The sequence below is a fragment of the Seriola dumerili genome, unplaced genomic scaffold, assembly GCF_002260705.1.
Source record: "Seriola dumerili isolate Sdu_G_001 unplaced genomic scaffold, Sdu_1.0 BDQW01000073.1, whole genome shotgun sequence".
NCBI classification, from domain to species: domain Eukaryota; kingdom Metazoa; phylum Chordata; class Actinopteri; order Carangiformes; family Carangidae; genus Seriola; species Seriola dumerili.
In genome coordinates, this window is record NW_019174328.1 from 5,228,198 (window position 1) to 5,239,776 (window position 11,579).

The 11,579-nt window shown below is 36.9% G+C and overlaps 1 protein-coding gene across 2 annotated transcripts in view; it reads right to left on the minus strand.

Annotated features, from left to right (window-relative positions):
* macrod2 (MACRO domain containing 2) overlaps positions 1 to 4,091 on the minus strand; it is a 401,391-nt gene extending 397,300 nt beyond the window's left edge. For both annotated transcript variants that reach the window (XM_022743689.1, XM_022743688.1), the window contains exons 1-2: positions 3,899 to 4,091; positions 49 to 150 (exon numbers count right to left, since the gene is read on the minus strand). In XM_022743689.1, coding sequence (XP_022599410.1) covers positions 49 to 150; positions 3,899 to 3,935 — 139 coding nt within the window. In that variant the 5' untranslated portion in view covers positions 3,936 to 4,091. The remainder of the gene's footprint in view (positions 1 to 48; positions 151 to 3,898) is intronic.
* Between the last annotated feature and the right edge of the window lie 7,488 nt (positions 4,092 to 11,579).

The following is an 11,579-nucleotide window of genomic DNA, read 5'->3' on the forward strand; positions in this document are numbered from 1 at the left end:
CAAAATTGTTATATAGACACTATACACTCAAACACTGAGTTTTCATACCTCTGTTTTCCTCTCTCCAGGTTGGAATCTTGTCCAGAGATATAAAATCTTGACGACGATACTCCTTGCGTCTCTCCTCGCGTTCTAGACGGAGCAGTCTCTCTGTCGAGGAAAGTAATCATAGATTTTAGCAAGAATAACGTTAGTACACCTTATTGAAGAATGAAAACTATAGGAAAGAGGGAAATGAACTTGGTACTAGAATTAAAATAGACTAGAATGGAAATAAATAGTGTAACATTCATTACACTATCAATTGAATGATCTGTTTATTTTCTTCTCTTAATGTCACATCAACCTGTCTCCCAGTACCCTTCCTTTCCTTTAAACGACCACCATCCATATAAGCATTAGTTAGTTGCAGGTCTTGCCCCCAAACAAACTCATCCTCTGCCACTCAACTGGTACAGCCATCATTTTCATCAGTCATGTACTGCCCCTAACTTTTTCTGCTCCACCCCTCCCTGGCTCTATAAATTACTTTATGAAAAATCTGATCCTTAATAATGTGATCTTTGATAATATGATCCTTCTTCATGCATTAAAATCCTCTTTTGGCTTCCATGGTCAAAGTATAGGATCAGCAATATAAGAGCACCCCTGGAGCTGGTAGGGATTCTGAGTATTGCTCAAACACACTTCATTAAGATAGCTGCTCGTCATTCAAGATGTTTGAACACATGTACCGTGATTGAATGATGGTCTACCCTGCTTACTACATCAGCATTCTCAGCCACATGCCATTGAGGCCCAAAACAATGCAGGTTCTCCTTCCAATCAGACAACAACTGCTGATTTCACTCATTAGTCCCTCATCTTTGGCTGTTCTTGTTAATTAGTGAAACTGGCTGTTGTTAAGATTGGCTGGAATGAAAATGTGAATACCCCTGGTTCTCCATGACTCTCAGCTGAGAACCACTGCACTTTGGTCACCATGTTGTCTAAGCTTCGTTGCACTTTGAATTGTTTGTCCTTCATTGTTACAGCTCTGTGCTGCTCTGTGATTTTATTGATCTGTGATTGACTGATTGATTGATAGGAGTGTTGTTGTTGAAATCATACAGTGACCCACTCTTTGCACTGTGTCTTGTTAAGTATTGAACATTGAGAAACTTACTTTGTCATAACAATTATAACTACATTTAAGCTCCTAGTTACCTGAACTGAACTGTGCAGCCTAAGTACTTTAACAACAAACTCCAACATAATTGATTGACTTTCGTAGATCGCACAGCTGATGCTTAACCTGCACTGCTGTATCACTCTTTAATCCTCACAGCTTGTGTCCTCATGTTCATCCTCACTGACTGCAAAAGATCCTCAGCTTGCTACTGTTTCTCCAGACAGCACCAGGCTGTTCTGCAAAACAAGCTTCATCCTAATTATGTGCTCCATTGTGAAATCTTCACCATATAATACCCCGGTGCTCACAGTGAAGACTTTGGTCAATTAAAACAGTCCCTCTCGAACAGTTTACATAAACTGGATGTGATTTAACACCACAAAGCAGAATAATAGTTTACTAAACTAGGCTCTTTCTACAACAAGGATTTGTTGCTTAGTATATAACAATACCCTCCATCATAGGAACTCTGTACTCTTTTTCTCAAAGGGGCTTGAGATATCAGGTTTGGCTCTAATGCAAATGAAAGCCTAAAATATTCAGGCAGTAGGGAATTACTATATTTTGGTGAAAAATACGAGGCTCCTTAGGTAACTTTTGGTAACATCTCACAGTAGGTCAGGTTTATATCAAAGGTATTTCAGGGGGTATCTATTCTATCCCTCCTGTATTTTCTCTCCCTCTTGCCCACTCCTGTCATTCCCAAGGCTGCTTTTATTCTACATGGATGAATAAAAAGGCAGTTCTGAGGTTGAACACAACAAAGCTCTCTGGACTACACTAAAGTGCTTCGTTACTCTGCTGAACTTTTGGTCATTGAGGAATCTCATAGCTTAGCTTAGTTGCCATGAGAACAGGATGGGCTCAAAATGTGCTTTATTAAATATGAGCCTCCACATACAAAGTTGTGTCTGGAGCCTGTATAATTTTGCTATACTTGAGTTCTGGATGGGAAGTCCTATCACTACATGCTGCTGACATCCCTGAACCAAATTCTACTGTCACATAAAATCTAATTCTATGAAGTCTTTTTTTTAAACTCAGTATACTCTTGTTTTGTTATTTAGTTCATTTTATTTAAGAAAGTTCCCTCCCCTCACAATACTCCCCATCCTGGTAAAATTCAGCATTTTTTGCTCATTTTGAAATCAGGCTGATTTTGCCAAAGAATAAACCAGGTGCCAACCTGACTTACAACAATCAATCTTTGGCAGTACTACATATTACAGTTTCACCCTACAGTCTAGCCCTGGGCCAAACCGCTATTTCAAAAAATAATTATATTAAATTCCTTAAGTTTCAGAATTTCTGTCACATTTTGACTCGCCTTGATCTCCTCTTAAAGCAATTTGAGCTAGAGGGGTATATGCTCAGAATATGAAATCTGATTTTCTGATGTTCGTTCTGTGCTGGTACCTGCTAAAACTGCAAATGACTAGCTAAGATTAATTATTATGTCTGCTCAGAGATTTTTAATAACCATTAAAAAGTTTCCTATATACTCCAATAAGTCGTGAGTCAGCGAAATCGGGGACTAGACACTGACTAAACCGTTTTATTTCACAAAAGGAGAACCACCATAAAATTCAAAATAAAGCTCACAAACAATATCAATGATTACAAACAAACTTTGTTCCAGTTATCAATTAAGACCACATCCCTGAGGTCAGGGCTCAAAATTTGTCTGAACCAGTTGTCCACTTGAGACAATGTGATATAACAAGGAACACAGTTTAATCACAAACAGACCTGTTTCTGTTGGTAAGGTTTTAGACCAAAAGTGGTACTATATTCACAACCTAAATACACAACCAACAGACAGTTTGACATGTCAAAGCAGGAAGACCACAGGTGTGGTGAATATCATTAATGATGGCTGCATTCCAATTAGGTTTACTAGTTTCCAGGTTCAGGTATCGCGCATGCTCACTCAGTGACATAAATGCATATGGTGGCCTTAATGGAATGGAGCCATCACTAATTAATGTGATTAATTACACCTGTGCTGTACCTGCTATGGCAAGTGAAAACCTCTAGCATGAAAAAGCTACTACTGTGTGAAGAAATCAATGACCTATGAATAACATTATAGGGTTTATATGTATTTGTTTGCCCTTTTGCGCACAGCAGGTCCATGCTGTCCTGAAACCCAAAGCACTTGAGAGTCAAATAGACACGTCTAGCAGACAAGACTAGCATTACATGCAACTTTCACTGTGCGTTTGAGACAGAGAAACCGCCGCTATTTGTCTTCTAATAAATTATGAATAACCACGTTTAAAACTATTAGACACTCCGCTCCTTTGTGTTGCTGAGGTGTGACTGCTGTTTGGCTACACGGATATTTAGTTCCAGAGAAGTAAGCTATCACACAGGTGGAAGGTAGGACATGTTAGTTAGGAGCAGGCTAGCCTAACAGGTGAATGAGGACTCGGGAAAAATCAGTTAGCACCTTAAATGCAAGCTAATAAGCAGGCAAGGGGCACTATGTGAACAGTGTTGTTGCGAATGTCAAACATGCATTACGGCTGCCTAACAGAGTCGCAACATAATTTTAACATTTGTACAGTGACTGTGTGGGATTATTAACAGTCTGGAGAGTAAGTTGTGTCACAGTGACATGGAGAAAACAGACAGAGTGGCTGTCAGTCTACTGGCATGCTTAGAATTCATGCTGTCTGCCATGGAGATGATGATAGCCTCATTCCCCCCCAAAACAAGCCTTACCTTTTTCAGTCTTCCAGTCCTTTTTCTTTTTGCTCATGCTGCCGGAGTGATTAGACTTCGAAAGGTTGTTTTTTGACTGTGGCAACCCCAGGCTCACAGTGAATAGTGTTCCGGGAAAAAACTGAAATGTAAAGTGAAACAGCCTCTGGACGGTTGTCTCACCTGTGAAGCTGTCAAATTTCTATGGACCTCAGTCGGCTCAACCTACCGTGATTGCGCCGTAAATTATGTGTACAAATCATGGCGAAATGATTGGCTGGTGAAATCGGAGACATCGGCGTGCGATTGGTCCAGCTAACAAGTCAATCACACGAGGTCCACAGATTGGGGAAGCAGGGTAGGCTGTTTCCGGCGGGTCATCCGCCTGGCGTGTGAGATAGTGGGCTAGTAACGCCGGGCCAGTCGGGTGCAAACTGTATGTACGAGTCAACTTTGTGTCACTGCACAGAAACAGTCCTGTAGATTTTAAAGAAATTACATTTTAATAGGTTTATCTTTGCTGATAATCACAGTGTGTTTTGCAATATTTTGAGTGAAATTTTGATCCTGTTGCAGGGGAAAGTGTAGGACACAGGTGCATACAGTGAAAATAATTATTTTATTTTATTTTATTTTATATATTATATATATATATATAATATATTAAATAAGATAATTTATTTATAATCTATTTAAATCTCATACCTCTTACTATTCCTTAACTTAATGATACATATAAGATAGAATGACAAAATGGAAATATTATCCAAGAAATATTGTGGCCATTCATTTGAAATTACCCATAATCAAAGAGGAGCCATTAAGAGTTATTGGCCTTTAGTAGAAACCTTTTTGACTGACTCTATAACAACTAAAATGCTCACTGTTTGTAAGAACTCTCATGGTAAAATAGGTTTAGTTGCGCAATATCCAAATTTTCATGATGGGGTATTTGTTGATAATACACTGAAACCTTGACCTATAATTGTGTAACTGTTTGGATTTTAGCAACATGAGGATAATTTTGATGATAGCTATGGCCAGTACTATCTGAGATAACTATTACTGTGTGACTTTAATAATTGTGAATACAATACAGTAACTGACAGGATAGACCGGATCAGACTAGTAAGTCAGGCTGTCATATGTATGAGCCTGCTTCCAGAGACCACCGTCTGTCATCTGTTGTGTTAGCTCTGCTCTGGTCCAGACCCATCTGCTCCTAAAACCACTGACATTATCTGAGAGTGGAAAATATCTTTCATCCAAGCTGTACTATGATCCAGATCCAGATTTTTAAAATTGAGGATTATTTTACTGAAACAGTTCAGCGACTATAACTGAGTGAAAATGTATACATAGATACATAAATTACTTTAACAGTTTTATATCTAAAACTCATAATACAAAGGGCAAAAAGATTTATAATTTGGATCATGGTGGAAAAATTCACTTACAGTGTTCCTCAGACACCCCTTATTCCAGTCAAATTAAAGATCTTTATCTCATTGAGCTGCTGCCCTTTTTAAGGAAATTAAAACAAGGTAATCAGCTCTGAAATCTGGCACAGAAATTCATAATTTGTCCTTGTAATATGTTAATTAGTTTTCACTTTAACCACCTAATTCAGATTAACAAGATATTAGAAAAATGTATCAACATTTACTCTAGTTAAAAACCAAAATGGGATATTTACTGTCATTTTTCTTTTAGAGCTAGAGCCCATAAAATGCACACTCTAAACCGTCTTGACCAGTATCTAAACAAGGTGTGATTTGAATGAAGTTGTCATAGCAGTTGTCCCTTGTACTATTCAAACCATACCACTAGATGTCGATCTTGCCACATTATAAGCAGCAGTGTACAGCAAGGATGATTCTGTTTAGAGACTGGTTGGGTCATAACCAGTGATCATAGTTGGTATCACATATAATATCATGGAAGAAGATTATGAATCAAGACTAATCTTATAATAATTGGGTTACATTTTAATGAGGCATTTAGGGCGTGCTATTTTTAGCTGAATTAGTAATTCATAAGTAAATAATCCAATCTACTTTGTCTGATATTTTTATATTAGTAGGAGGTATATTAATCAGACAACCCAGGTTCGAACTCATTTAAGACAACATTCTGAATCCAAAGTGTGTAACCTTGACCTCTGACCTCTTATTATGACCTCTCATTGGGCTTTGGAACACTTAACAAAAAAATTGAAAAATTGAAGCTTGACTACTTGTTATGACTAATAGGCTACTGAAATGAATTATACTACTACACTATAATTTTAGTTATGAGCTCAAAACTCCTACACACCCATTGTCCACTCACACAGGTGTTTTCACTTATGTTGCCAGATTAAGGCTTTTCTTGGGACTGTGTACAATCCAGCCTTCAGTGACACTGCCTCATTCTCCTGTTGTTGCACCTGTTAGGGTGGATCAGTGTACCCTGCTATCATTCCTATTGGTCCATAGAGTTCTGTGGCATCACATTATTCCAAATATATTGTATCTTAACCTGACTGGAGGTCTAATAAGCCAGAGTAAGTGAAAACACCTGTGTGGGTGTAGAGGGTCTTAAAGTGTTATTAAATGCTGTGTTGTGAATTCATGGGTTCAGGAATCATGATATTTTCTTTTGTGTGTGTTTGTGATTTATTCTCCAATGACAAATCAACTAACAATGATACTGTATTGTCTGGACTGTATAGCCTGTTGTTTCACTTGAGGTGGAAATAGCTATACATACATTGTCATTTGCATTTGCTAGATACTGTATGTAATTATTTCATCATTGTGGCTCAGTCATTGTTCTGATGTCTGAGCAGCAAAAATATAAAACTTGGCTGGCTATTCTTAGTGAATAGTGGTTTTCTACAGGGCAATCTGTATATTCCAAACTGAGGAGGATCTATTTGTGTAAGCCTGTGTAGGCAATTGTTATTGTCATGGTTACAGCACAAGGAGATTATGTCAGTGGCTGTATGTACAAGTCACTAGTAAGAGCTAGGAGTCTAATCTGTTCTTGGCTTGATACATATGTTTTTCACGTACCACTTATGATCATAGCAACATAATTACAGCAAGCAATGCAATTATCTACAGAGAAATACACAAAATTATCCCTAACTTAAAGTGTGCCCAGAAGCTATATAATTATGACAACTGTTGTTTCTATGTGTTCTTATGTCAATATCTGTAAGCCCTTTGATGGTTACTACTGGATTTGGTACATTACTGTGAAGGAATTATATCTTCATGTCTGTTGTCAGTCAGTATCTAATGATAAAACACATGATTTGTTTAGTACAATTATTGATTGTTTCACAGTCGTAGCTCAAGCCTCAAGCGTAGACTAAATAATTCTACTCTACGGGGATCTCTGATGAAAAACTGGGTTTAAGCCATTTATGTGCAATTGAGGCCTCAGCAGTGGTCTTGAGATATTTAATGTTTACAGACATTTGTCATATCTTGCCAATGACAATAAAAAGTTACAGGAAACATCTCTTACTGAAAGCCTAAGATAAGGTTTGACAGTGTACATGCACAGAACGCATGTTAAAGCCTGTTGAGGGTTTGTAAAGGTGATTTCCAGGAAACAAAACAATTCCTCAGCCAAGCTGCATACACTCACATGTAGATAGTTTTCCACATGACTTCATAAACAAACTTTGCATAATAGTTCTAATTTACAGTCAACAAAAGGGGAAATGGTTTTGTAGCAATGCCACTCTGTCAGAGAAACTTTGCTGTGATCACTTCGCACTACCCTGAACATGAAAACACTGTATAGTGTGGTGGTCTGTGTGGGTTCTTTTTATCCTTCTCAATCAGACATTTGTCTGCCCATGTCATTCATTGTGTCCTGCCATATATTATGCTCATCTGTTCCACAGATGTGAACAGCGGCTCACTATTCTGATCAAAAAGAGCCAAAAACTTTGATCAAGTAACTCTACAGAGACATGTGTTCATAGACATATTCTGATGCACATCTGTCTGCAGACATTATGTTAAGAGTTCATTATCTACTTTGCAGAACAAAACAAAACCATTTAAAAGGTTTTCAGGTTAATTGATATATATATAAATTAACTTGTTTTAAATTAAATTGAATTAAATTAACTTTATTAATGACCTGTGTAAAATATCATTGTTTCATTGTTTTCTTTTACTCAAAATTTTGTAATTTTCAACTTCAAGTGTCTTTTACAAATATGTGAAATAACCTTTGAGGGTGATGTTGTACAGCGTGCACCTTTGCTCTAACTCATCTGGAAAGGGAATAATCAATAGAATTTGATGTTATTAATTTTAGACCAAACAAAAGCTCCAGTAACTTACAAAATTAAACAGCTGATAAACATGAACGGGTGTGACATTTTTTACTTTTTTTTTTCTCAAAATTTTGTAATTTTCAACTTCAAGTGTCTTTTACAAATATGTGAAATAACCTTTGAGGGTGATGTTGTACAGCGTGCACCTTTGCTCTAACTCATCTGGAAAGGGAATAATCAATAGAATTTGATGTTATTAATTTTAGACCAAACAAAAGCTCCAGTAACTTACAAAATTAAACAGCTGATAAACATGAACGGGTGTGACATTTTTTACTTTTTTTTTTTCTTTTTACCATTTTACATGTTTTGGCTCACACAATATTTACTTTTTTCATTTTATTTTGTTCTGTTTTCTTGTTTTTATGTTGTTTCGGCTACTCACAATTAGACATTATCATCTTATATTTCTAATTTTCAAGAGCATTTCTTATTTCTGGCTTTGACATGTGTTTTATTTACAATTTTTTGTTGTAGTTCACACTCTCCACTAATCTGTAATTCAACTGTAAGAGCAATTTGTCATGAGATGCATTGTGATGTATTGATGTGAGTATAGTGGTTTACAGAATGGTACTTTGTTTAGTCTACATCCTCAGAATGGGTTTGGGGTTGGATTAAAAAAGCATCACACTGTGAGTATTCTTTTCCTGCAGGATTCCTGTGGGTTGTAGCTTTGGCAAAATGTGTTGCAACTGCTCCCTCTGTTTATTTTAGTCTATTTAATAAAGCCCCCATCCAGCATGTCTCTTCACACCAGAGCACGCCTGCTTTCTGCCTGCTCAAAGCAGCAGGAATTCCTCCCTGATCGCTGGCTGAACTCAAGCTGAATAGATTTAGTGTGGATAGATGTTCAGATGTTCAAAGCATATGCACAAAAGTGATCCAAACTGTTGTGGCTTCTATGTATCAACAATTTTCTTTGCAGGATAATTCTGCTTATACAGTGTTAGTCTGTTGCACTACATTTGCTTTTTTTCCAGCACAATAATTCCTTAATATATAACTCCTTAGTGTTTTTAACTTTGACATTTTCCTTTTTTTTAATTAAACAAAAGATTAAAGCGTTAACAGAAAGGTGGAAATCTCTTTAATCCATTGCTGAAGTGATCTGAAACAAATCAAAACATCACGTGCTCCCTCTGACTATGCATAATACTCACAGACAGAGTTACTCATCCAAATAAGCAACTACCTTGTCTGCCAGATGCCAGAGCAGAATATTTGAAACTCCACAGGAAAATGCTATCACAGAAACTATATTGCTCATGCTTAATGCTGCAGAAGTCTTGGATTATTGACATCTTTTTTTCTGCTTCTATCAATGCCAGAACACCACACTACAACACAACACAATGACCCTATGCTTCAGCAATCTGCCCATTATAGGTTAAAAATGTTTCCAGAGGCATTTCAGTTCTAACCCTTCCTTAGTGGGAGGATAATGAATGTATTTTTTCATGATATCTTAACACATCAGGTTATGTAGCACTCTGAAACTAACTTGAGGTTCTTGATTTCAGAGGTTATGATGGGGTCAGTTTTATCGCTACAGTCTAGCTTGTCTCAGTTCACAAATAGCCTATACAAGGGTAAATTTGTCTCCAGATGAAGTGGAGGGGGCCTCAAATGAATCATGTCTGCCGCCTGTGTGGTCATAGCAGATAACACGTCTATTAAAGCTGAACTGGCACTTTTCCTCTGCACACCATTAACAACAGCAAGGAGAAGTTTCCACAGAGATTTGATGGCATGCGATACTAAAGCCACCCCCTAAAGGCTTGCTGGCCCCTCTTCAGCACTCTGCACCCTGGCCCCAGCTCTCTCTCCATTAATTGCTCAACAGCACTCTTTCATCTCCTTTAACTTGATCCAAAACAAATAACATTACACTGCACATTATGATTAAAGAATGTGCTTGGTTTGGTCCGCCCATGCAACTTCTGCTTGGGCCTTAAACTTAAAAGCGCCTGTTTCAGATCAATAATGATATAGGTTTAGTGTTGATTCTAGATGATCAGGAGGTATGAGCTGAATATATACATTTACATTACTTTGCATTTTATAGGGATATTTCCCAATGTGGATTAAACCAATAGTAACTCAAATTTTGAAGTAGGAAAGCTTATTTTTATTACAGTTTCTGCGATAGAAAGTATGATAACATGAAGGTATATTAGAGGATATCAGTGAAAGATCTTCAGTTAAGATTTTTATGTCATTTAAGAATCTCATGGGGGAGCAATAATCTCTATATATATCCAACAATACTAAGAACTACTCTGTATCTGATTAAATATTCTGTTATTTAACCCAAAAAAGAGTTTGTAGTTGTCCAGAAATTTGCAGCAAAACACAACTTAGAAAAAGGTGTTACATTCCAAGCAGTCAAACAGAGAGAAATCTGCTATAGAACCATGTAAGGGACACTAATTTCTTCACTGTCACTAGCCACCAGTCTGCAGACATTTTGTCATATCATGTCATAACACAAGCTTTTCCAACAAATGCACACTTTTGTAGCAAGTCAGTTAGTATTACTGAGATATTTTTCCCATACAGAATCATACTGACCAGTATGAACAGTAGGCAATTATTTCATGTTTTTTATATAAACCTATAAACCCTTGTATTGGGTTTCTATAGTACAGCTAGAGACAATCCTGGACAAGTCCCCCACTGTTTCATGGTTTCCTTATCTAAACCGTCTGGAACCACATTCTTACTCCTCCATGAATGAGTTGCATTGATGTCAGTACCTAAATAATAAAAAAGAGGAAACTAGTTCCAATGAGAGTGTCCACAACAAGGTCTGTGGATAATCTAGAGTAACAGGGCGTCATTTCTGGAAAGATATGTTGGTGTAAAAGAAGAATAAAATAAATAGCTAAAAATAAAGTAAATTTTCCATGCTGTGACCACCACAAACACTATACTGTATCCACCCCACATCAGAGAAGACAGATATCTCAGAAGCTGGTAAATGAAAATATATTTCTTTCTAATTTAGTTAACTGGCCCTTTCATTTTAGTGTAGGCTAGTTAATATTAAAGCTTGTTAAAAACCTGGGTTAAAACTTGATCAAAAATGTCCTGGACAATGATTGTCTTCTAAGAGTGAGATATGATAGCCACATGAGAATTCAGTGGAGATCTCATGAAATGTTGTATAATAATGGCCCATATACTTCTTAATTAATAAAAAAGGAAATGTCAAATCGTTTTTAAATTCCTGAATCATGTACGTTTTCCATCCAATTTATTCGTTTTTGTGTGTATGTATTTTGTGTATGCATGTCCTTGCACCTGCAAACGTATTTCAATTTAATTTTTTCCAACAATATCTAAGTTTTTGTGCAG